General features: G+C 37.3%; 1 protein-coding gene and 1 long non-coding RNA gene across 42 annotated transcripts; one reads left to right on the top strand and one right to left on the bottom strand.

The window, feature by feature from the left end:
* Nucleotides 1–3: 3 nt before the first annotated feature.
* LOC6529249 (sodium/hydrogen exchanger 3) lies at nt 4–27,250 on the top strand. 41 transcript variants are annotated; one of them, XM_043206950.1, is made up of 23 exons: nt 2,824–3,084; nt 4,140–4,178; nt 8,053–8,526; nt 9,912–10,128; nt 11,587–11,850; nt 13,764–13,963; nt 14,067–14,187; nt 14,374–14,512; nt 14,572–14,789; nt 14,852–15,144; nt 15,207–15,332; nt 15,673–15,860; nt 16,310–16,448; nt 16,928–16,942; nt 18,095–18,151; nt 18,244–18,330; nt 18,395–18,569; nt 19,269–19,391; nt 20,082–20,297; nt 21,892–22,104; nt 22,723–23,065; nt 23,917–24,180; nt 25,880–27,250. In XM_043206950.1, the coding sequence occupies exons 3-23, from the start codon at nt 8,134–8,136 to the stop codon at nt 26,370–26,372; spliced, it is 4,284 nt and encodes a 1,427-aa protein (XP_043062885.1). In that variant the 5' UTR covers nt 2,824–3,084; nt 4,140–4,178; nt 8,053–8,133; the 3' UTR covers nt 26,373–27,250. The 41 variants fall into 41 exon arrangements, with proteins under 41 accessions (XP_039228757.1, XP_039228776.1, XP_039228779.1 ...); XM_039372823.2 differs by lacking the exons at nt 2,824–3,084; nt 4,140–4,178 and adding an exon at nt 4–217 and having other exon boundaries at nt 22,762–23,065; XM_039372842.2 differs by lacking the exons at nt 2,824–3,084; nt 4,140–4,178; nt 25,880–27,250 and adding exons at nt 4–217; nt 25,104–25,146.
* On the bottom strand, nt 1,125–2,401 carry LOC120321135. The gene is made up of 2 exons (XR_005560705.2): nt 2,041–2,401; nt 1,125–1,971 (listed from the first exon to the last, which is right to left on the bottom strand). It is a non-coding gene; the product is annotated as an uncharacterized LOC120321135 (long non-coding RNA).
* Nucleotides 27,251–27,437: the final 187 nt, after the last annotated feature.

Below are 27,437 nucleotides of genomic sequence, written 5' to 3'. Positions count from 1 at the left end.
TCTCTCCCATGCAAAATAAAGAAAATTAACATAAAGTTGATTCCCGGCTGTGTGCTACTGCTTTCCGCATAGTGCTAAATGCAAAATGAAACACCCTAACGGTGGAATGCAAAGTTAAAAATGTTGAACCGGAATAACCCCAAAAAGCTGTTAGAAATCGTTGATAAGATATATTAGGGGTCAAAAAATCTATTTAGGCGTGTCTAGGAAAATAACGGTAAGTTTCTTCCTCTCTTACATAATAATTAGCTTGTGTTTAATTATGTCGCTTTGTTAAATGATATGAGAATTTCATAAAAACGGAACCCGATGTTGCGTATTACATTAACCGACTTTTCGTCTCGTTTCTTCACAATTTGACTTTGTCAAAAGCAATGTCCTCCGCAAAAAACATTCTGACATAAGGTGCAGAAAAATTTGTATCGGTCTCTCCAAGTTGCCGTTACTCTCTCCCACGCGCCTTCCAAGGATATCGGCAAACAGATGTTTTTGGGGCTCTCCTGTGCGCATGTAACGGTGCCTACGCTAAACAAAAACAAATTGTCCATGCCGACGCGATTTTTACAAGTTACAAGTCACAGTTACCACTGCAACTCGAAACAATAACAAAAACAATCACATCTGCATTCAGCTCTCAAAAGCAGGCAACACTTCTTGTATTTTCGGTGGGTGTCTGGTGCGCGAGCAAGAGTGTGGGTGTGTGGCAGTTTTATATAATGCGGAAGCCATCGCAAGCGATTTGCTATTGTCCTTGTGGTTGTTGTTGTTGATGCGTTCCGTCATGCGGACAAAGGCTGCAACCTTAGGACACCTTCTGCTCTCAATATACTGATTGAATTGGCATGTAAATTAATCTACATTTCATGCACCATTTCAAAATAATAACGTATGTATGTATGCTTGCCGTGATGTGCTTTCATTGTTTGCTGTAGCTATTAGCCAAGCAATAAAAACCTTTACTCTGTGAGCAAATATGGTTTTTTTGTAGTTCACATGTAGTTCACTATGGTCCACTTTTGTAGCCCCAAAAAGTGAAAACCTGGTTGGCTTTTTCTATTTCAGTCAGAAGCCTGCAACGCTAAGGGAAATAAATTAAAAATAATAATGAAGACATGATAGTGTCGTTGTTTTTGATCATAAAGTGTTTTAGTTTCGGAATTATTTCGATTGAAATACGATATACAATATTTTTTGAATATTATAACAATTGTATTATTCAGCCAACATCATTAGTTACTTGAAGGGTATATTAGTTTCGAAAGTTGTATCCAGACTTGCTGACTGCTGTGTTACTGTGTCCTTTGTACTACGTCCATGGCCATTGCAAACGTGGTATGTGTTATAAGATTGTATTTTTGTTGTATTCTGTTTCCCATGACTTTCATTCTGTCTGATGAATGGTAGCAAAAGAGATGGAGGCGCTGTGTGATTTACTATTTTGGCCTGTCCTGCGGCGTGTCCTTGGGAAAATCCTGAGGCTTACATAATAGACGCTAGCGGGAAAGCTTTAAGGCTTGCTGGGCGTTATTACTATTATTGCTATCTTTTCAGCTAAAAGTTAAAGCCGTACACACGCACAAAATATTCAGTCTAATGAACCTTTAGTGTATATGCGGTCTGCTCTTCAGCACCCACTTTCGGTAAAACTTTGACAGCTTTCCGTTTAACTTTTGTTTTCTTCCAAATTAATGCCTTTATGTGTTTTGAAAGGCTTTAATTTTAACATACATATTTTTCTGTACACTACGCCACTAGTTATACAGTGTAATAATGGTTCATAAAATCAACGTTAGGGACATCCAATCAAGGCTGCAGACGACGAAGTTCAGCCAAATGATCCCCCATCCTTTGGATTCCATTACGTGCACTCAGCTGCAGTCGTTCAAGTACAAGGATAATGTGCACGCCGCAGTCTCTGTTTCGTGTTTTCCTACCAAGATAATAGAGCTGCGCCCACGCCATCAGCGGCCACTGTGGATCGATATTATTGAAATGCCACGTTATTGAAATGTTTGCATCAAAAGTGCCTCTCTCACTTACTTGCCCCTTACAATTAACAAGGAATTTCAATCGTGTTGTTATCCTTGCTCACCCAGCCTGTGCCACCAAAAAAAAACAATTTCCATTGCAGGAACGTCGGATTTCCTACCCTTTGATGGTCAACTTCACTGCACAAAAATGAACTACACAACAGTGGCCACAATGCTAGGCAACTGCCAACAATGTTCTTTTGAATTTAAGCTGGCTGGTTTGCGTTTTCCGTTATTTTGAGACAAAAAAGACACTGTGCATATGCCATTGTTTAATCGGGTTGGCTTTTTGTAAGGCAGATATAAATATTGTTTTATCTTAAGGCTTATGGTAACTATTTTATTTAGTCCCATAAAATTGGGCTATATTTTTTTTAATATAATTTAATTTAGTTTAATAAAAATAGTTAGATGGGTGAGGGATATTTTCTCAATATTTATTGTTTACACTATTTTCTTGCCATTTGGTTTTATTTCCATATATTGGTACCCTTCTTCCTACATTTCTCCTAACAGCTGTTAAGCGAGTGTGACTTACAGACCCAAGCACTGCTAACAGCTGGAACACCTCTGTTATCGGGCCGATTCTTTCGAATATATTTTCCTCCAATTCTCGCATTCCGTTCTCGACTGCAGAGAGCGCAGCTGTTTATACATAACCGGCTGGGTCGCGAAATTCGATTTTATATTAGAAATTATTTTGGAACTATTCGGATACGTTTCGGGAAACTGGAAATATGTAAATCGACCCGAAAGCAAGCCGTGTTTTTTCTTTACTTTTGAGTTTGTGAGTTTTTGTAGTGAAAAAACCAGATACATATGTATGTATGTATGTATTTGCGCCTCTTTAGTCAATAAATATTAATGCACATTGAGCAGTTGGACGGGCATGAATTAGAAAGCATTATTTATTGCAATCATCTGCAGTGCGAATCAAAACAAAATCGGAAGCGCTCCGAGAGTGAGAAAGAGGAGAGTGAGAAAAGCAGTGAAAACGAAATAACAGCCGGCTGATTTGTTGCGGAAAGGAATACGAAGAGAGAAGAAGAAAAACGTGCGTAAAGATGATAAATATACACTGAAAACCAATATTAATCTGAGTTTGTACTTTTTAAAATTATTAACGAGGGCTGGTCAATAGTGTACACATTCCGATGTAGTTTTTATTTTCATAAGAATCAATAACTAGAAAAATGTCTAAAAAATGCATTTTCTCCAATGCAGTTACCACGTATGTATCTGTCCGTAAGATAAATATTTGCAGGCTATACAGATGTTTGTGCTGTATTCCTCATGTATTTATAGACCATCTTCTATATTTTTCACGTTTCCACAAGACCGTTTTTCCTCTATTATTTATTTTCTGACGTCCTCAGAGAAATCACTTGAGTTTATTTTGGTATTTTGCCGGCTCAATCGTTCTCCTTGTTTTCAGTTCTCCATTCGTCTTGCTCCACTTATACGTTCCCGCTTCTAAATCCGAATCCCAAAGTACGATTTTATGTACGGATGTTTTTTTGACTACATACAAAACATTTGTAATTGTTGCTGTCGCGGCCTACGTATGTACATGTGTCTACATATTTGTTGTTGCCAGCCTGATAACATGGAGCAGCATGGCATCATACTTTGATTTTTGATTCGATGTTTTTCCACTGAGTTATCTAATTTGAAAATTCTGATGCTAAGAGACCAACTTCACTGAATGAGTCAAGAAACACGTTTCACTGTATATAGCTGTATATATATAGAGCAAACATAGATTTATACCATATGTACATACATTCATACATAAATATAGCGCTTTGCTACACAGGCCTGTCAAAAAATTGTCAAAATTAAATCGTCAATCAAGTTGATTTCATTATCAATTATCAGCCAATAAATTAAGATACCAGCTATGAAAATGAATGTAAACAGTATACATTTGTTATCTTACGTGTTTCGTTAATTATAAGCCCGTACCGTGTAGGTGCCTGTCAGTAGCCTTGTAAAAATGATAGCAATTATAATAACTCCGAGCAACAGGAAAGAGCCATGAATTCCTAAGAAAATTGTTTCCTAGATTCCTATCTTTTTAAAAACAATCCATTTCAATTGACATTTTAGAAACGTGTTGCTGCTGACCAGTGCATATCATTAACAACAGTAAGTACTATAAGTTCCAAAGCTCATTTAGATAATACTGATAAAAGGTGGCTTGTCTTTGTACGACCACAAAATTCGATGTATGATAAGTTTAAAGCTTTGACTCTAAATCATTAAGCCTTGGCCACAATCGAACAATTATTCCTTTTGTTTGACCTGTAAACAGTAGAGCAATATCTCAAATAGTCCATTGTCCATAGTCCGTCCAACGGCATAGCCGAAAATTCATTTAGGAATAAGGCGAAAAATATCGAAAATTGACTTTTAAGCTTTTAATTACGTCCAGTCGCCCAAATGCAAGAAATATTTTTATCAGTGCGGTGATCTCATTTAGGAATTTGCTTCCTCGTTAGATAATAACTAAAGTCACTCGAGGCGCGCTCTTTCACTTACTGGTCAGTGTTTTAGTTCTCGCAAACTCGTACTTAAGTAGACAACGTAGTATTAATATTGGTTTGGTAACTTAAGTGGGTTTTTCTAAGATCAAAATACACTGCTTTCCGTTTAGATAGTCATCAAAGTCGTTCTGCAATAGGAATTAAAACAAGAAAGAAAACTATCTGACTATACCCCCCTCTCTCTTTTTTTAGCATAAACATTGTGAATCAGAAGCCACATTTTGGGGCCTCGACCCATCAACGCGCTTCTCCTTCTCATCGTCAATTTTTCGCAGTTGCAAAATGATATTTTTACTTTTTATCCTCTTCTACTTTAAATATTTTGGGTACATTTTACATTTGCCCCTTTTTGCAACCAAATGCATAAGTAGAACAAGTGAGGTCCCTAAAATATTATTATAGGCTGGGAAAATACGACATTTAAAATGTATTTTCAAATAAACAGGTGCTGCATACAAAGTCAGTCGTGCCAGCAAATAATCAATGCACACTTCCCCTGAACCTTGACTGCATAATGGCAAGAGATATTAAAACCAATCGTGGAAAATAAGCAATGCAAATATGTGTTCTTATCTCTCAAAACTGTTAACTGATAACAATGATAAAATATGTCATTACCCGTTTGCTTACCACCTGCTGTCATTCGCTTTCCAATTTATGCCTTTCCAATGTAAATAAAATGGAATCTACATACATATTTTATTCAGAAGTTGTTCACGACGCTAAAAAAATTTTTCCTAGACCAATCGAATCCATCCACACATGGATAATTATTTAGGCTCGTAGGCCGTAAAGTTCAAGTTTGCTACGCCGCAATTTTCAGAAACCCATGTGTAGGGAAATGTATGGATTAAACGATATATTTGTGCCTGCCAAGAGCAATAGTTTATTTTCCGGCCAAGTTAGTAGTCCCCAAGTTCGCATTCTGTATAATCGCCTTTAACCGGTTCGAGGGGCTTTTGTTCAGTTCCATCTCTGCCGGGTGCACTCGCTGATGCATTTTTCATAAATCAATTGGTTTTGATTTGTTTACAAATAATTTCGCCCTGCAACTGCAACTGCGATGGCGTAAACCATATTCCCTTGTTGCCGATTTTATCGATTAGTCTTTGCCGAAAGCGTAACCCCAAAACGGTTGGGAAAAGTTCAGGAACCTTAGCAAACAAACAAAGTTGACATTAACGTGCGGCACTGACAGCTGCAAAACATTTGCTTAACGATACTTAACTAGAAGGTAAATTAGCGAAGAGAAATCAATAAAACTTTATATTTCTTTGTAGTAATCGAAAATTTCTTCCCGCTTGTACATAGTATAGTCACCGCAAACGCAACTCGTACATGTACCTGTTATTGTAGAGTAAAAGGGTATCCTAGATTCGTTGTTAAGTGTGTACGAGGTAAACGGATAAATACAAAAAATATATATTCTTCATCATCTGAGTAGATCTGGCCTTGTCCGTGCGTATAACTATAAAACTATTTAAAACTATAAATATAAAAGCTAGATAGATTGAAGATAAACCATGCAACTACTATTGACGCCTCCTTTTTAAAATTTTTTATTTCTGAACTTTTCCACACCCACTCTAACGCTTGCAATCTTCAAGTCTTCTGCACATTACAAAAATGTATATTTTTGGCATATTTAAATATCTTTTCCTAAAAGTCACTCAATTGGCTGCTCGCCAAAATATACATAAGGCATATGCGTATTATATGTATGTATGTATATACATATTCCCAATTGGTTATATTCAAAAATATAGTATAGTTCTATTTAAATACCGCTCGACCTTTCAAATGTAAATTAATTACCGCCGGCTAATCCTGAACTCAGATATTTACGTTTTTATCGATTAGTCGCCCTTATGAGCCAAAATACACATGTAAGTTTATGAAGGGGGTAGATAGCGGAAGGGGTTCGGCGGAGGAGCAATCCGATTTACATCTTAGCCCCAAGGGGGCCAAGAGTATTAAGTAAACTCAAGTTAAATATTAACACATTTCGGTGGTGTCTGGTGGCTGGCGATGTGCGAAGAAATCAATTAAATCGTTGCTCAGATCTTGAAAGCACAACGCTGTAAACGATTTTGAAAGTTATTTGTTATTTTCTGAATTTTTAGAAAATTCCATTCTAAAATATATAGTCATACTTCGCAAATGAAACATTAGTTTATTGTCTTAAAGTTTTAAGACGCCTGCCTAAAATAAACAAAGTATATTTCTTTAAATTTTTATCAAAGTAGTGCACTAATTAAATTCGGCAGTCTGTTAAGCATAAACCTTTCGAAAGAAGTCGATTAGTTGCCCAACTGTTAGTGGATTGTAATCAACGTCACAAAAGCCTTGGGAGTTCACGGCCATTTGAACAATTGAATTTGGAGACGGGGAAAATGCATTAAGGTATCATCTAAAATTGACTACCAATTTTATATAATGAGGTGGCCGACACTTATCCCAGCAGATAGCGAAACAAACGGATGCAATTGCTCAAGTCGGGACAATTACAGAATCCGACTCGTACATTGCCCTCAGATTTATCAGCATCAGCAATTACCATCGTTGTACAGACGAATTGCTCAATTGGGAACCTTCAGTTATTCCGCACTCGACAGATAAGCTTACTGCTGCTGCTAATAAAATTTCGCCAATAATGCAAATCAGGTCTTATCGCAGACCAACTGACAGTTGCCATTATATTTACACTTGTGTTTACCTCGCTTAATGGCCATATTTACCATTGGTATTAAGTCGCTAAATTTGCAAGGCGCTAAAAGCACTGGATCTATCCAGTTCGAAAAGCAAATATTGTCTACATGAATGCCTGATAATTTTTTTTTAAAACTTTAAACAAGTACACAAACAAGCGCACTCGATTTAAACTGGATTCATTCCAATTAACATCGGAGATAACCACGAGCCTTTTATATTTTGATGAATGGAATAAGCATAGGTTGCAGGCACAGATTAAATCATTTACCAACTAATATTACTCATGCATTGCAGACTTAACAGGGCTTATCATTAATTTTATATCCTTGCCATATTCTCACATTAGACACTCCTTTTCACAATCATTACTTCAATTTCGCTCACTGTGAATGACTTAAAGTGTTTATTAATCAAGTCCACGCCCACCTGTTTTTTTATTGATAGAAAATCACGTGCCACACAGAAAATTTAATACGCGATTAGATTTTAGCACATTTTTATTTGCAACTGTTCCAAAAAGAAGGAGCCAACAAATCAAAGAAAGTTAACAAAACCGACGGGTGCTTTATAGATAAATATAAATGCGTGATTTAATGGAGTATATATGGATTTTGGCCAGAAGGCTTCATGGCCAGTGAAATTCGTGGGTTTTAACCAGTTTCAATTGGTTATTGTGGCAGGTCGGTCGACTTGAAGAGTGATAGCAATAAAAAGGAAGGCAAGATAAACTTATTAAAATTGATTACTCTTTTTTCTCCTTGCAGGTCAAGAAACATTACAGCTGAAAAAGGAACCTGGCTAAGTAGCATGTATGCCAGGATCAAAATAGTGAATATAGCATCATAATGAGCATCCGCACGGAGCAGGATTACGACAGTGCCACTCCGGCGCTGCAACAGCAAATGAATTTGGCCCGAAGAGCCTGCTGGAGGATCAAATCCTCCAGCTCGGAATCCCTCTTCAAAAATATAGTTTCTGCAAAAACAGATACAGATACAGTACCACCACCACCATCAAAAGATAAAAACAAAACGAGAATAGAGCCACAGACAGCGCCCGCGAAACGCAACACATCCTCCAACTGGCGGGATATGTTCAGCAAGAGGATGCTGCTTATTTGCGCCCTAGTCCTGATCCTTGGAATTTCCCAGGCCCAGGCCCGGCCCAACACGATTGCTGTGGGAGTAGCTCCGGGAAAGGTCAGCCAAGATATTCTAAATCCGGTCACCCAGCTAAATGTGAGTACGCCAAAATCCTAGACCACAAATTTCAAATTCCACTGCAAATATAATCATAATTTATAACTATTGCTAAAAATATAATTTGATTAACCGAAGTTTAGGAAGTGAATAACTAATTGTCGTGTGAATCTAAATTTACAGTCCCTCAAATGTCGTAAACTATATTCTTAATTGCACTCCGTAGACGGTGATGACACATGCACACTTTATTTGGAAAATTGATGTTGTATCTGATATAACACGTTTTCAATTTTTGTTTTATTTATGAGCTGTAGAAGTATATATCAGACAACCCCTGAAGTGAGTTATCTAAGAAGCAATCACATGATTTGCTTTTTTAATTCTAATAAAAGATTAGTTTATATAGCCACCTGAACTTTTTTTTACAGACACAAGAAGCTTTTATAACTAGATACCATTGATACCAAGCAATGGTTTGTCGTCAGTTTTAAGTCTGAGTGAAAAAAGGGCTATATTGTTTTCTTGGTTTACTAACTCGCCAAAATCGATTAACTCCAATTCGCAATTAAATATGCATTGATATGTCAAAAATTCTGGCAGTTAGCTCACTGACCTAGATCAACGTTTCAACAGAATTTGAATAGGATTTGTCGTCACTAATAATAATCATTATACCCGTTATTCGTAGAGTAAAAGGGTATACTAGATTCTTTGAAAAGTATGTAACAGGCAGAAGGAAGCGTTTCCGACCATATAAAGTATATATATTCTTGATCAGGATCAACAGCTGAGTTGATCTGGTCATGTCCGTCTGTCCGTCCGTATGAACGCTGAGATCTCAGGAACTACAAAAGCTAGAAAGTTGAGATTAAGCATACAGACTCCCAAGACATAGAAGCAGCGCAAGTTTGTCGATTCATGTTGCCACGCCCACTCTAACGCCCACAAACCGCCCAAAACTGCCACGCCCACACTTTTGAAAAATGTTTTTAATATTTTGTAATTTTTGTATTGGTCTTGTAAATTTCTATCGATTTGCAAAAAAACTTTTTTCCATGCCCACTCTAACGCCCACAAATTGCCAAAAACTGTCAGTGTTTAAGAATCTCCTTCGCACTTCCACCAGCTGAGTAACGGGTATCAGATAGTCGGGGAACTCGACCAAAGCGTTCTCTCTTGTTTTAGTTTTGAATGGCGTGTTACCAAAAGGTTAACGGAACGCCTGATATTCCCAACCCAACTGATCTGGATATTGTATTCCGCAGTTTATACAGCCATGTAAACATTTAATGTTTTCCCTTGTAGGTGTTGGAAATTTATTAGTTGCATCGCATATTTATCAATTTTCCGCTCCGTGTTTGCCAATTAGAAACACCCCTAATATCCGAAATATTTCTCTCTTCCTTCCTGCCCAAAACCAGCTGCGCCAGTCGACGCCCGTGGATGCGGTAGATGTGAGCCTGGATCCAACGCCATCGGTGAGGTTGCCACGTGCCGAGCCATTGAAATCCGGTGACCAGGATGCCGGCGAGAGCCACAAAATGGAGCGGTATCCCCTCTCCAGTGTGGACTTTGCTCGGGTAAAGACGCCGTTCATCATCGGAATCTGGATCCTGTCGGCTAGTATAGCTAAAATCGGTAAGTAAACTATTCGCCTTCAAAAGTGAATACTCTACAGCTGAGCATTTAATTATTCGAAACACCTAAAGCGGCTTATTAGCGAAGGAGCCGGCTTTACAGTACATAATCAGCGGAAAATTTGGTTTTGCCAGGCAAACCACGAGTCCATTTCCTGTGAAAGGAAAGACACGGAGCCTGCTCCTAGGCGTGGGTGACTTTTTTTCCTTTGGCTGTTGTCATGCAAAATCAATATGGTTTATGTAATTCCTACGACGACGCCATCATGCAGATTTGCGTCAAGTCGGCGACGTAACCGCGTGAGCCGATGGGTGCGATTCGTGGCAGAAGGACATTACATAACCGCTCAGTGGATGTGTGCAACAAGCAGCAAGAATCGGGACCTTGACCCTGCCCCGAGCAACAATTGGGTCCAAAGGCTATGTATTAATCATTTACCTTGATTCTCGACCGCTTTCAGGCCTCTCGAGACTTCATTACCAAGGCTTCTAGTTTTGGTTTATTTATTACTGGCCCCAGTGTCGGCAATTTAACACTGCCCCAGACAAGTTTATCGGTGGCACTGTCCATAACCTTGACTGCAGGCGAGAGAAAATCCATTTTCCTCCATCAAGGGCGCTTGCCATGTTTTTTCGGGTCCTTGTTTCCTATTTTATTTCTATTTTTGAGTGGACGAACGCTCGGATTTATTCGGTGCAATTGAATAAGGGCCATACAAAAATGTAGTCGAAAATAGACTGCAAATGAGAGGCTGGGCACTTATCAAGGAAATGAGCCCCCCCATAAGATAGAACTTCTTCAAAACATTCTTAAAGTATGATAACCATTAATTCCTTGACAGATGTTTAATAATTTTATATTGCTCGTAGAGTAAAAGGGTATACTAGATTCCAAAGTATTTTATTTTAGTTTTTTTATTTGTCTGGTCAAATTTTTACGGTATACCAAAAACATTTTTTTGTGCGCCACTTCTTACGCCCAAAAAACGCTTACAACTGTCACGCCCACAATTTTGTAACTTGTTGTGTTCTTAATACCCGTTACTCGTAGAGTAAAAGGGTATACTAGATTCGTTGAAAAGAATGTAACAGGAAGCGTTACCGACCATATAAAGTACAAATATTTATAATCAGGATCAATAGCCTTGATTGGTTTACTAAGCATAAGTATCCCTTTACCCTTGAACCCAACACGTTTGATAAGAGGTCGAAGCTGTCTAAAAAGTTTTTAAAGGGTATAACTTACAAGAGACCCTGAAAAAAGAATGTAACTTTACCAGTACTTTTATGGAAAGTTTAAATTGTAATTTGCATGCCAAGCGAATATAGTAAATTAATGAAACATGTTTATTTTCAGTTTCACCACCCACGCCATTTCAGCCATTGCGTTGTAGAAATTTTCGTGTTTACCTTACCTAGTATATTTACCTTAACTTATATATCTTACAATTTATTCCAGGTTTCCATATGACGCCCAAGCTGCATCTAATATTTCCGGAATCGTGCCTCCTAATTGTCGTGGGCGTGGTAATTGGCGTGGTGCTCTATTTCTGCACCGATGTTGCCGTCTCCCCGCTGACTCCCAATACCTTCTTCTTCTACATGCTGCCACCGATTATCCTGGACGCAGGCTACTTTATGCCCAATAGATTGTTCTTCGACAACCTGGGCACCATCCTGCTGATGGCGGTGGTCGGAACCATCTTCAACATAGCCACCATCGGTGAGTGCGGTAACCCGAGATGGATTCGGTGCTAGCTCCGTGCGAGTTGTCCTGTCGTTTATTTGACGACTAAGTAAACAGAGGTGGCCGATTGGTTATACCATTCATCTAAGTCAATCAACTGAAGAATGGCCAACGAAGATGTCGTTTCAACTTGTCGATTGTGGGAGGTCATTTCATTTGCTTGCATTGTTAGGGGGTAGCACATGAGTACACTCAACTTAATTTATTAATGGCCACAAGGGTTTTATATAGTCTCCATTGGATTATAACAAGAATTTCCAAAGGGAGATTGGCCTTTTTAATAAGGAAGATATTTATTGATAATATTTTATAATTATACCCGGTTCTTATAGAGTAAACGGGTGTACTAGATTCGTTGAAAAGTATGTAACGTCTAAAAGAAATCGTTTCCGACCACATAAAGTGTATAAATTCTTGATCAAGATCAATAGCCGAGTCGATTTCTCCATGTCCGTCTGTCCGTCCTAATGAACTATTAAAGCTAGAAAAATGAGATCCAGCTTGTAGATGCCACGTCCACTTTAACGGCATTAATATGGCCACGCCTACAGTTTTAAAAAATTTGTTGATATCTTTTCATCTTGTTATTTGTCTTTTTAATTTCGATTGATATGCGTCACCTTTGAAATTATTTTGATTTACTGTTTTTTTTGCCAATTCCTATCGATATGCCAAAAAGATTATTGAAGTTTCTCATTCTCACTGACCATAGCTGTGTAATGGGTATCTGATATTCGAGGAACTCGTTTTTGCGTTTTTTCCTTGTTTTTATAGCAAAACTTGTAGAATTCTCTATAAAAATGTAGTTTCTCTCAGCTCAAGAAATTCCTCTCTAAAGTTTAGGAAAAGTTCACATCTGTCATTTGTACTTCCTGAAGTGTAGCAAACTACTGACAAATATAATCACAATTTTTAATAACAATTGAAGTACCCCCAATCTAACAATAATGAATTGTGAACTGTGAACAGCACTTGTAAAATGGTTGACAATTACAAAGGTGTCGGCAACGCCAGCAATTAGACACCTGATACCGATGAGTAAACAGAAGCTGAATCATCCGAAATATACATTTTAAAGCGTCCGCCTATTGGTAGCCCCGGAAAAACAAAGTCATTGTCTAAGTGGGCGTATAGGCTACATCCGAGGGGGAATAGGCCTGCGGCCCTATTTAGATTCCCGTTTTCACCAGATTTACACAGACTATAGCGAAACATGCGATGTGGATGCTAATGCTGTAATAACAAAGAGAAAGAGGGAACAACGTCGGGTGGGTGGACAGGGGTGACTAACCAAACCGCAAACGGACCACGGGAAACACGCTTGAGTTGCTATAGTTACCCCAAAAACAACCAGACTTGCCAATTACTTATTCTTAACAAACTGCATTACATATCCATGAGCGCACAGCGCGATTCATTTGACCAAATTTCCCTTCAATTGTCAATTTAAGATCCATTTATTTATTAACTTTTCTGTTTACTTAAGAGTATCTCTAAAAAAATAATTTCTGACTCAGATACATTTACATTTTGGAATAGTTTGTTAGCCAACTAATTGACGACTAATAAATTCGTTGAAAGGCTTTTCCAGCTTACATCATTTACTGGCGCCACAAATGGTGCTTATTGAAGCAATATTATTGCAAACATTCAATTTGCGTCTTTGCAAATTCAATTATTCTTGGAAGAACACGCTTATCAATTGACTTAAGTGACTTGGAGATGCATTTCGAAGACAACAATACAATGCCAATGCCATCGATTGGCTAGTATCTAATTAAGTTGAGACTGAGACGGCTTCGGCAAATTGATGGCTGGAAATGGATGGCATACCCCCTGCACTCTCTGATTTTATTTATAATACCCTCTACTATTTTTCTCCCTTAAAGGTGGCTCGTTGTACGCCTGCGGAAAGATGGGAATTTACGGGGAAAGCGAGACTCCGGGTCTAATGGACGTGTTTCTATTTGCCTCACTGATATCTGCTGTGGATCCGGTGGCCGTTTTGGCCGTATTCGAGGAGATACATGTGAATGAGATCCTGTATATTGTCGTCTTTGGCGAGTCCTTGCTGAACGATGCTGTCACGGTAAGATGGGTTTATTGATTGCGATTGTGGGCGGGTAATGGTAGCAATTAAGCCAACAAGTTTACATGGTTAAGTGAATTTGAGTCTTCCTTCTGCCCACCAGGTTGTGATGTACCACATGATGGAGTCCTACAATGAGATAGGCTTAGACAAAATCATCGCCCAGGACATCGCCAGCGGCGTGGGTTCCTTTTTTGTGGTTGCACTGGGTGGCACTGCCATAGGTGAGTGCACGATTTTGACTCGGATTTGCTAAATTAATTACATTTTGCCCAGCCAACCATACACAGAATAAATACTTGTCTATATATTTTTAGTTGGTGATAGAACATTTCACTCTTTGACAATAAAATAAAATTTACCGATTAAAAGCAAGAAGCACTTTATTTGATCTTGTTCTACAATATTAGGCATCATCTGGGGCTTTCTCACTGGCTTAGTAACCCGATTCACCGATCACGTGCGTGTCATAGAACCCATTTTCATATTTGTGATGGCGTACTTGGCGTATCTTAATGCGGAAATATTCCACATGAGCGGCATTTTAGCGTGAGTTTTCTAAATATATTCCAAACTTTTACCATTTAGTAATACAACTTATTCCACAGCATCACTTTCTGTGGTATCACAATGAAAAACTATGTGGAATCGAATATTTCACAAAAGTCGCATACGACTGTTAAATATGCCTTAAAGATGTTATCCAGTTCGGCGGAGACCATTATATTTATGTTCCTAGGCGTGGCCACTGTGAACAACATGCACGTATGGAATACGTGGTTTGTGGTATTGACCATTGCCTTCTGTTCAGTTTTTCGTGTAATTGGTACGTATTTTACAATGTACAAAAACGATGTTTATTTTTAATTCTATTTATTTTTGGTTTAGGTGTCATTTTGCTATCGGCCCTTGCCAATCGCTTCCGTCTGCACAAATTGTCCCGGGTGGATCAGTTTGTGATGTCGTACGGAGGATTGCGTGGTGCAGTGGCCTTTGCCCTAGTACTGTTAGTGGACGAGAATGTGGTCAAGCAGAAGAACATGTTTGTTACCACAACGATAGCTGTGATTTACTTTACTGTCTTCCTGCAAGGAATCACTATTAAGCCGCTGGTGAAAATCCTTAATGTGAAGCGCGCTAATAAACGCAAGCCAACCATGAACGAGCGAATTCATGAAAGGGTCAGTAATCTACACAGCTTTAGAGCACATCGATTCGTTTACTTAATTTTGATTTCTTGCAGTTCATGGATCACTTGATGGCTGGAATTGAGGATATAGTGGGCAAAACGGGCAACTACAATGTGCGGGATAAGTTCAAGCGTTTCGACAATCGCTTCATTCGTCCGCTGCTGATCAGAGATCTTAAGGTATTTTTACATCTGAGTTGATATATGCGTTTAGAACGGTCAAAACTTTTAGAACATGAAATCTCTAAATCTATACCTGAACTGCCATTAGGAAATTAATGAATTGCATTTATTGGACCACATTCCCATGCAAAGCTATGAACGAGCATTGAACAAGAATAAAGGGGCGAGTGCATCAAATGCAGATGAACAGAGCCGAAGGCATCGTCGTAATTCAAGTATATCTTCCAGAACGAACCCTTTTAGAAATATGAATGATACGATTTAGTAAAGGGAATATTAATAAAAGTCAAGTCGAGTTTGTACCGATTTATTTTTGTTGCTTTTTACTTTAACGTAGGGAGCTGAGCCAAAGATCATCGAGACGTACTCCAAACTGACAATGCGCGATGCCATGGAAGTCATGAGGCGAAATCCATCCACTATTGGCCAGATGACGGGAACCGAGTCTATGAGCGCCCTTTTCCGGAATTATACCAATAACTATATTGGCGGCAGGTGGGCACCGCCAACAATATACACCACCTGGTAAACGAATTTTGGATTGAATGATATCTTGCCTGTACTCACACCAAAACGATCGTATATTGCATGAGTACGAATAAATTCAAAATTTATGTAGTTTATATACCCTGACTTAAGCATGAATTGCACAAATTATTTTCTTATGAAAATTGGCACCTAACAAATTGAACTCAATGCAAGCAGAGGCGTCGCACAAGTGTTTCATCGAAGCTCAAAATCAAAAAGTACTTTGTCGTTTCTATCTAAAATCGTAGTATAATGAACTTTTGTGAAACGCCTCTTTGTAAATCATGAAGTGTATTTCTATGTCTCCGTATCTCTAAAATTCGTTTAACCACTTCTTTAGTTTGTACTTAAATCTAAAATCTAATCTACTCGTAATATGTAAAATAAGACCTTTCTCTTTGCTCTTCGATTATCTTATACTGATACTTGTGTAAACCATTCTTCAGTCCCAGTCTAACAAATCTAGACAATACTTGCTCACGTAATCTGGACATGGCTGAGCTGGATTATAATCCCTCTAAGAAGGATCTGACCGATGCCAGGATACATCATCTTTTGGCCGAAGAACTGAAGCCTTATAGAAGGGTATGTATCGGACGAATTTTTGCACACGTCATTTGCAATTCACGTTTTGTAACAATAAACTTTTGGTGGATAATCTAAAGCAACCAGTTCTTCCTTAAACCCCCTAAGATAATCACAGACAAAAGTTATTTCCTTAAATTGATACTCTATATCTGCCAATTAATGTCTCCACCTCTTCGCTCTATAGTAGTCACATTCGATATTTCTTTTTTGTTTTGTACTATGGGCATTTAGTTTTCCACAATTTTCGCTTATGGCTCTAAATATAAATATTTTCGTCTGCCTATACACATAGATGATAATTATATAGAAATATTTCTATATAGATATACTTGTGATTAATCGATTATTTAATTTCTTTCCTGTTGTTTCGATACTCAACATCAACTACTCGACAACGTGTTTAAATAAATCAAAACTGCTTCAAACTTTCGTGTGCTTATCAAATCAAAAATAAAAATTTCAATATTGCGATAAAGGCCTCAATACAAATGGTACGAATAAATTGGTTAATGGTTTTGTGTTTAAATTCATTTGGTTTGTTTCCTGGTTAATTTTCATAAACTCCTTTCGAATTAACTAATAAAACTTGTTTGTTAAATGTTACACGTTGTGTGTCTGTATTGGTGTTATTATATATTAAATTAAGCTAATGAAACTAGAAGATATCAAATGCTCTGCAACTTTCATTAAAAGTAGTTGTGAGCTACAGCGTTTAAAATATTTTTTGAAACATAGGACAGCTAGTTTTAGTTTATATTATACTGATAAATATTTTGTAATTAAAAACTTTCACGTTCTTAGGAATAATAATTTACTTAACATAAATATAAAAATAAAAAACGATTTGAAATTTACTTTAAAAAAATATAAAAATAAAATGCGATTTAAAATAGGATTCTTGCAGGTTTTTTCGAATTCTATACTTGTTATAATAAGGAACGTTAACCAATTAGTTACTAGTGTTAAATATGAACTGGTCAACATATATATATATATATATATATATATAACTACTATCAAACATATTGAAGGTCTTGTTTAATATTATTTTAATGTAATTATTCGAATTTTTAATTATTAACTTTACTAAAATTTGTGTCAATGCAGAATGTGAATGTATTAATAATAACACAACAATTGTTTCACAATTTTTTTAATTAATTGCGTCGCAAGATATCTTACCTTTATGTATTGTTATTAAAAAACCTATAATAAGTTACATTTGTTTATAATATTGAATTTATCCTTAAAATACCTTGTTTCCTTGATTTCTTTAAAATTTTTAAATCTCAATGTCCAAGCTACATAAATTACTCACATATTTGTCTGACAGCTTTCGCTGTGTTCACCATTATGTATCGTAAATCCTAAGCACTGGAGAGGAATATAATTTTGGCTTAGCACATAATAAATATTAATCTCTTCTCGTAAGATGTACAAATGTTTATTGAAAGCCGTTACTTACTCAGTTCATGTTCACGTTAGTTAACATCAAATTATCGTAACATATATTAAATTTATTAAAATGTAACCGCCTTAACCGGCAACCCAAGTAACCTGCAAGGCCACATCTCTCTACTTAGATCATTGTGCTGCCATTTTATGATTTCGATATTAATTTGCTTTGTCGGATGTTTTTACAGCACCGTCGTCTTAGTTATAGCCGACACGCAGTAGATGACAGAGACTTGTCCACTCAGGTAAGTAACTGTCCACCCAAAACACCAGCAACTTGCTTCTGCCAATTTGTAAGAATTGAACAAAGGCTAACTAAATTGTTGCTCTCTTGCAGGTCAATTACAAGATGCAAATGAACTTCAGGCGCATGTTTAATGATCGAAAACATCACAAACGCAGCAAACGTGGTGCCAGCAACAAGGTAAGCGACTCCATTTATTTTGTACTCGAAGAATTATTTTTTAATGGATCGGCACTATCCACAGGAGGCCAAGGAGAACGTTAAGCAGAATCACGTCTCTTTCCATGACTTTCAACAAAACGGCACCACTAAGCAGCTGACCAATGGTACGGAATCGAGTTCAAACCATTCACGAAAAAAATCGTACAGAAAAAGACATACTCACAATTCACTTAACAAATATCGTAAATTAGAAATAGGTAAATGACGCTAGAATCAGCAACAAATTTTTATCCAATCAAAAAGCATATTGTTTTAGTCAAAAAAATCTCCAATCAGTTCGTAGAGTTAAATTCTATAAAGTTCATATTATTTTCTTTATGTTATTCATTGTACAGTGACCAGATTGCGTTATTTTCGTGCTATTCTTAGTTCGTAGTGAAAAGTGTGGTAAATTTTAAGTTTTCATTACAGTTTCATGCGTCATACTAACCTAATTCACGATACTTTTAGTTTTCTTGAAAAGCACCCTACTAAATCCCAGTTATAATTTTTCAAAAATTATATATGTTCTTTATAATGGAGTTTGATAGGTGGATTTTGGCAAAACCACGTTATTTTATCGCTTCATGCTTGCAAATTTTATTTTAGTGTTAAAAAAATGAATACTTTTTACAGATGCTTTTAGCTTATTACCAAAATGAATTTCAAAGGGAAAAACATTGTAAAAATTGGTATTATTTTGGTAACTAATTTAATTTCATCCGAATCCTTCTCTTTCTCCCCTGCATATCGCTTCCTTCCAACTGATGCCGAAAAACCACACACACATTTGGCTATAAACCAAACACGAAATTTGTGCACTAATCGAAATTAATAACCCACCCAACCCGCAATACACACACATAATTGTCCTGACTTGCCTAATTGTTTGTTTACTCATCCCAAACCATACAAAGACTATATTAACAATGTGCTTAATGAAACAGCAGAAGAGTGCCAACAGAATCCCAACGAGATCAATGTTGTTGGCCCGAGCGACGATTGGGATGATGGCCTGACGTTCACCGCCAAATCATCACGTAAGTGTTCTCATTACGCCCGTAAGCCATTCCTATTGGTAAAACCTTTTTTTTCTTCTAAAAACTAACATCTGTAAAGAGTAAAGAGGTTGTCTACATAGAGCATAGGCAGCCCTAGGTGTTATCTGCCCTCTTCTCTCTACACATATCCTTGTTTCAACTGCTCTGTGTGAGCCAATTTTCTCTACATTGTTAGCTGTCATATGGCAATATTTGATATTTTCCATATATTCTGTTTGCTGCCCACCTTGTTTGTTTTGATCACACAAAAATGCCATCATTTAAATAATCGAATCTTTTTTTGCCTGTAAAGAAAGAAGTATTTGTACATAAGTCGACTAGTTGAGTAGCGAAACACGGTTTCTGTAAAAGATATTTTAAAACTAATTGAATAACACAGATTTAAGACCAAAGAATATTTTTCTGGGGAAAGCGTTCTTTGTCCTGTTCACTTTCTGTTCATTGACTTCATTTGTACTGTATTTTTCCATTTGTTTTTATCCTACCCCCTAAGAAGAACCTAATAAAAGCTATAACAACGAACTTTCTACATATATTTCTTGTTTTATGCCTTTCCAATTATTTCGAAAACCAATCACTTAAAAAAAACCAAAACACAAACCGAAAAAATGTTGCTGGGCTCAAAAAAATATATACAAATATAAAATGATTCCAAAAAATTACGATTAGCTGACTCGGACCGTGCCAATAACAATTCCCTGATAGCCCACATCCAAAACCTGCCGGGTTTCGATGCCTCCAAGGCCCGTATCGTCGTCCAGCACTATGCGCCCAGGGCCGACGACTATCCGGACACAGATCTAGAGTCCCCGGAACAGGCCATTGGGCCCACGGCCGCCGAATTGATATTGCCGTGGCGGCGGGATCGTTCATACCAGAGCATTGGTAAAGACATCATATTCAGAGCAACCATTCCACCCACAATTAGATCAAAACAGCAACGACATCTGCAACAATCGTTTTGAATGCTATATATAGCTCACTTTTCGATCATTTGCGTGCTAAGATTCATGGTCATATTCGAACTGAAGCTTTTAAAACTAATTTGGAAAGATATTAACATCTTCAACTTTATTTTCCGATGTTAAATACCAAGGCTTTAAAACGCATTCGTTTTTTTATTACTAACATACAAAAATATTTAACTTTGGCCGCTTACTACTTTTATAAGTCAAATCAAAAAAAGTTTTTTTGGACTTGGCCTAGCGAAAGCCAAGACTGTCGCCTTAGCATTACTTTGAAACGAATCTTAAATGTAACATACCCAGAGTCCAATGAAATTGAAAATCATCGACTATCTCACCTATACACCCATACATTTTACAGTATTACGTATTCTTAGAAATCATATGAAGCCATTACCTTCTTTAAAAAGTGTCTTTAACTTGGTTCAATCTAACTTACTCAGCAATGCGAAACTTGGTCGATATTTCTGTTACCTATTCTATATCAGTTAATCATTTATTATTATATTTTCTCAACGCGATGAATTCTAATGCCTTTATTTCCATTCCCAACTTATTAGCCGTGTTTAGTGATGCCTAACGTAGCTGCCCATACAATTAGTAATCATTACACTTTATTTGTGCGTCGTTAACGTAAACTTATTTGTAGACGGCAATTGCCATTGGTTGGTAGAAAATTCTAGTTCTCGACTTTAGTTGAAGGTTGTTATTGCCAAAGCTCGAAATAGCCTGCATTTACCTCCATTGACTTACCTAAAACAACTTGAAAAGTCACATCAAGTAACAATTTAGTTATTAAAAATTTTTGAAAAAGAAGAAGCGTCGTAAAAGAGCATGGCATTTTTGTGCATGACCAAATTTTCGTTTTATATTTTTAATTTTTTTTTACCCTTCAAAAACAAATTTATAATGTGTAATGACTGGTGGATGTTTTTCATGAAATTGTCCTCGGAGCATTCAACCTATGCTGAAATATGCGGTTCTAAAGGCGCACAATATCAACAAATTTAACATAGCTTAAATGGGCCTGTCTGGGTAGACCCATTATACATATGTATAATGTAATATATATATAACACAATATATATATAACACAATATATATATAATACAATATATATACAATACCATATACATATGCATATATATAATGCACTAAATATATATAATACAATAAATATATATATATATATATATATGTATATAATATAAATCAATCTGTCGCCAAGGAAAAGTGAAGATTTTCATTTCGTTCTGTGAAGCCTGATTTATCTTCAGTTAAATGCACCTTGTTTGTCTTTTGACCTATTCCTTGTATCATCAACTACGCTTGAGTTTTAAATATGTTCAAAATATACTCCGAATTGGCCAACCACCATGCAATCGACAGCTGAAAACCAAAACAAGAGTTAAAACTGAACGCTGCATGCAAAGCAAAGTCAATAGTTTTATTTTCCCCCAAAATATAAACATTTCTTTACATTCATTTTCTCGAAACTTGTGTTTGTGATCTAGTGGCCGAACATCCCATTCCCGAGGAGGATCGTAATCTGTCCCGCGAATCCGACGGAGAAAGGCGTGTGGCCACGCCCACCGCCACGGAATCCCAGTTGCCTTGGAAACGGCAGGGTGACGAATGCACGGATGCAGTGCAGCAGAACGAGTTCCCCGCTTGGGCCTCCAACAAGGAGTACTTGGCCTACAATTCCCCCAGTGCAACATTCCTAGGTAATCAAAGGTTTTTTGCGACAATAACTAAGTGGGAAAAATGTTTACATTCACACAACAACTTCTAAATAGTTCTGAGAGGTTCTTCTAAGATTCATCTTTCTACATTGAATAATTATGTCCTCAGTTTATTACTCTTTGTGAATTGGCTAAACTACAGGAATAAGGGAGCTGGTTGATTTTGCACAATTTTTAATTTCTTTGGTTATCTTAGACTTTATTTTATACAATACAATACAATAGATAAAGAAACTTTAATTTAAATTTAATTCTACAAAGTTCCGTAAAGTTGTTTATTTTCTATGTAAGCTCAAGTTAATTTTTATATATCAATGTGGCTTCTTACTTGTCTAAATGTAACGTGATATACATAAGTATGGAAAGTGATACCCGATGGCGAAATTGCACCCAATTTTTATGTGTCTTTACTGATTTTATGTTCATTTCGTTGGAACTTTCCTAAAATGTTCCTTTTTCTTTCTCTCTTTTCCCCGGATTGGTTTTCCCCGATAACGGTTGCCCACTTCTACACCCACCACCCACAACGTTTCACACGATACACCACACGTACTCTCTGTAAAAACTACTGAAAACGCGTTCAACGATCCCGACACAAAGGTGGTATAAACAAGCCTAAACAGCCAAAGTCCGTCATAGGTCTCTTCCGACGTGAGAGTTCTAGCTCGAAGGCCGGGAGCGTTGGCATCGGCAGCACAGGAGCCATGGACTCTGCCGCCACTGGCTCCGACACGATGATGGTGCCCATGTCCAGCCAGCCGCCCAACACTCCATCGTCGTCCATGCACAATCCGCGGCTGGACAAGCGCTCCCAGTCGATTTCGTCCAGTTCTCTGGGCGCTGGAGCGCATCAGCTAGGTCCGGAGGGTCATTCCGGCCCATTTCCGATTACGGCCAGTCACCGGCGGAACGTACGCAGGGGCTCCATGCTTGAGCTAAGCGGGTAAGTTCCATGTTCACTTCGTCAGACACCAAAAGTCTGCACACATTATTTTCTATCTTTATTGTTTTGTGGAAAAGTAATCAAGTTCTTTGCGTTTTCTATCAAACTGAAATGGGTCTTTGATAAAGCTAGCCTAGGCGTTCATTAAAAAGACAGAAATTAAAAGGAGTAATATTTTTTAAGAGTAATTCAAAATTAAATAAATCTTGCTACCAATCTTAAAATGGTAATATAAATAAGTGATATTGTTCTTAAACTGGGTCATATTTCTATATGCTCACAGTCCGGGTAGCTTAAAACCCATTTCAGCTATATTTTCTTCATTTTACGCCTGTTCATTAAAAGCTTACAAATACTTGAAACACTATGATTTCTTATTGGCTTACCTTAAAATTTTAAAAGTATTTAGTAGCTTAGCTTTATATTTTATTCGCTCTCATACTTTCCTGCTTTTAACCTTTTAATTATTTTAATGTAGCACAAATTTTCATTGTTTCATTCTTAAGCTGTAATTTTCATTAAAATAAATAATAATCCGATATTGGCCTTTATTATAAGTACGGTAAGGCTATGTGATCTAGACGTATAGACTCGCGTCGAGTCCTGCCTGGCATATCCTTCTTTTTTTATTCCAACAAGTTTTCAAGAGTATTTTCCCAGGTTCCGAATAATCTTTCCGCTTACTCACCACTCCAACTTATCCACTACTTGTCTTCAGTTGCACCCTTTGTCGCTTAGTAACAATATCGCTTACATTTCAATATTATACTCCAGAAGCCCCTATTCAGTGTATGTGGATATTGTGTGGTTGAGCCTCGTCTGTGTCTTTTATTGTGATGATTATTTTACAGACTCATTGCAACTGGACGAAGGCCCAGTAGAATTTTGCAATTTAGTACGGGAGCAACTAATTCACTAGGGTCAGCCATGATTACAAGCCCTTCTCCTCCACCTCCTACTACTTCAACAACAACAACTACAAAACCTACAAGCACATCAACAACCAAGAACAACACCACCAACAATTCAACAGATACAACATCAGCAAGCGCGACGAACTCGACGCCAACCTCTCCGAAATCGGAGGACAACGCTACATATACGTCCCATACAAAGTAAAGATCTGAAATGCCAGCGAACCCAAAATGTCTTGAGCAACCAAACCGACCATTTACGAATTTCGATCCTTAGTGAAAAGAAAGTCAATTTCCCAATACCGCGTATACTGGCGTGAATACAATAACTCCAAACACGACATATGTGTACTGTATATAGAGCCACAGATCAGTGCATATCATTGTAGAGTAACTGGTTGTACCCTTGTACGATAATTTTTTGCCAACGCTCGCTCCTTTTACCTTAGCCGAAATTACAGTACAGGAGACCGTACTTAAGTCTATTCCGAAATATTAATCTTGCTATTGGCTTCAAACTTAATTTCTTGCACTTACTCAACACAGATATCTGAACTAGCCCACCAAATTTCGCTGTTTTACCGTTTCAGGATGTTGTTAATTGGTGATGTGATCGATTGATTTAGTGTCAGACAATATTTTGCTTTGCAAAAAGTATGCTGGGCTACTGCAGTTCTTAAATTTCGTTTGCATTTTTATTGACCTGTACCCATTTTTTTGTATAACAGTCCTAGTACAGTAATAAAACAAGTATGCGATAGTAGAACAACCTATTAATTTATATTGTTCATTGATTTTTGTGGTTGTACTTCGTTTAATATATACGTATTGTATATGCGTATTCATCTTATATATGCATAAAAGTTTTGTATGCTTTATGTTCCATATTAGCACCCAGCCCCTTCCTATCCAATTATATAACCCAATATGCAATGCAATTTCTAAAAAAAACAATTAACAATTAATGGAATCTATTACTCAATAATACCATTGTGCTGTGTTTACTTGTTTGTGAGTATTTCCAATCGGAAAAACTTAAGAAATTCAAACTAAATCCCTAACTATAACTGGTTAATGAACAAACTAGATTGGTAAACAATTTGATGAAAAATTATATTTTTTAGCGGCGTCTCAATTGAATCTGATTAATTAAATCCGAAACGAGCACAGAGCAAGAGCAATTCACTAGCTACACTGTACTCTAAATGCACAAACACACACCATGTTTCTACACGCACACAAGCACACACTGACACCAAACTGTTATACAATTGAGAACACCTGTGATAACTTTCCCTAGACACAATTTCTATGCCTAAGGTGTATCTTTAAACGGCTTTAATCACACGAACGATGTGTAAGTATTAGAAGAAGTATCTATCCACAGTGCCTAGGCTTAGCACAACTAACAATCGAACCTTATTAACGCCTACACTCTTCTCTGTGCTAATCCGAATTTTTTACGTCATCTTAATTTACAATCCAAATCCAAAAAATTGTACCATTTATACAGAGCAGTAGGGCAAAAAGTTGAATGTAACGTAGAACTGTTCTGAACTGTGCCTTAAACATGTCTTCCTTGTGAGTTTTATTACCATCTTCTTCTTCCATTTTAATTTGCTTAAATGTAGTGCTTAAAATATATTTAAAATATTTTATTATTAACTTATTATTAATTTACGATTTTTACAAAGTTTTATATAAATATGCATACCTAAATTATGTGTAGCCTCTCATGCTAGCATTCACCCATACGAATACCAAAAACAAAACAGATCCTTAGCCAAAATTTATCACAACTTTAACATTAACTTTCTTCGCCTTCTTTTCACATCATACCACCATCGACCACCAACCACCTACAACCACCGCACACTCCACACGACACCTCCACCAACAGAGACACAATACCAGAGGAGTCGTCGTACCAGCATGGACACTCCAAGTCCTTGTGTGAGCCGGCGGACTCGGATGAATGGGAGGGAGCACCATTGTCCACAGCTGGTGGAGCGAACAGTGAGCTTTTAATGCGAATGAGCGGCAGGGAACCGCTCCTGCCACGCCCATCCAACACGCCTCGTGCCCAGATCCGTCGCATGAACGCCGGTGCGGTGGGCGGGGCTGGCGTGAGTCAAGCGGGCCGGAAAAACCAGGTGACCAAGGCGCTGTTGGACTACGAGGATTCCGAAACCGACTCCGATGAGAATGATGATGATGAGGACGAGGACTTTGATTCCTACGATGACGAAAACATTGTGGTCACCACTTTTACAACACCGGCCTCGGGCAGAAGATCGGGATCTAGTCCAGGATCCGGATCAGAAGCCAACACCGCCACTACCACCACGACTAGCATTAGGCTTACCCGCAACAACGACGAAAGCATCATTTGAGTATCAAGCACGGATGGCGACGTGGAGGACGATCTGGAGGATGACGGGCCATCGGTCTCAGCACCACCAACTCACAATTCAAAAAGTTTGCGGCTGCGTCTATTCCCGTACGAGATGTTCTATTAATTAACTCCTAAGCACACAATTAAATGACCTAGTTCATAAGCGAAAAAGTGGAAAAAAATTAGTTTCAAAAAAAGGTTTATAACAAGAAGCTTTATAATTATATTAATACATAAATCGGACAAATGCTTAGATAAGAGAGTAGCAAAAATTGTATATAACACCAGATTTAAATATCTTAATTCATTTCTTCTTGGTCGTTTCAGTCGCTTTTTCAGATATTTAACTTCCATTTTGTGTTTAGTCCCAATTAATTGATATTATGTACCACAAACATATGTATATATCAAAAAAATAATTTAGTAACTTCAGTTGATGTGTTCCAAAATAACACGCAAGAAAACAAATTGTTTCATAATTAACACAGCGTAGCCAAAGTTCATATTAAGCTTACAACTAAAGTTTATTTCTTTACTTGTAATTTAGAAAAATTTACTAACTGAAAATCACATCGCGAGTATGTGTTGCATACAGTACTTAAGCACGTACTTAGTTCGATAATGCAGAGTTTGTTTCCATTTTAGCCTTAGTTATTAGAGTTTTAAGCAATTAATTTCTAAATAACCGCAGAGTTAGTACTAAAAATAATGCAGTAAAGTTGTTCTCAGCTGGAACTGTTACTAAACTTGCATCATTCATCACTATAAATAAAGTTTAGGAGTATTTCGAAACTGTTTTGGAAACAGCAATAACCTCTGAAACTGTATGAGTCGGAAACGGTGCTGAATAGACGGCTTTAATACATGTTATCTAAACAACCGATTTTCTATTAACTTTTCTATGAGATCTCACATCTTGTTGAAATTACTTCGCAGAGACAGTTCATCAAAATTTTAACTTAACCTATGTATGAAATATACACAAGTAACTGGTGTGGACAGGAAAACGGACAGAGCTATGTAATTTAAAATTATTTTTGTAAACATTTACGAACAATAACTT

The sequence above is a fragment of the Drosophila yakuba genome, chromosome 2R (assembly GCF_016746365.2).
Source record: "Drosophila yakuba strain Tai18E2 chromosome 2R, Prin_Dyak_Tai18E2_2.1, whole genome shotgun sequence".
Taxonomy (NCBI): domain Eukaryota; kingdom Metazoa; phylum Arthropoda; class Insecta; order Diptera; family Drosophilidae; genus Drosophila; species Drosophila yakuba.
The sequence above is the reverse complement of the archived record's forward strand: the minus strand, read 5'-3'. Positions and strand labels throughout refer to the sequence as shown.

Coding starts and splice junctions, on each gene's coding strand:
- LOC6529249 (XM_039372817.2), top strand. CDS start 8,134: ATGAGCATCCGCACGGAGCAGGATTACGACAGTGCCACTCCGGCGCTG. Junction 14,188..14,373: donor ACTGGGTGGCACTGCCATAG/GTGAGTGCACGA, acceptor CTACAATATTAG/GCATCATCTGGGGCTTTCTC. Junction 24,181..25,879: donor ACATATACGTCCCATACAAA/GTAAAGATCTGA, acceptor CTCCACCAACAG/AGACACAATACCAGAGGAGT.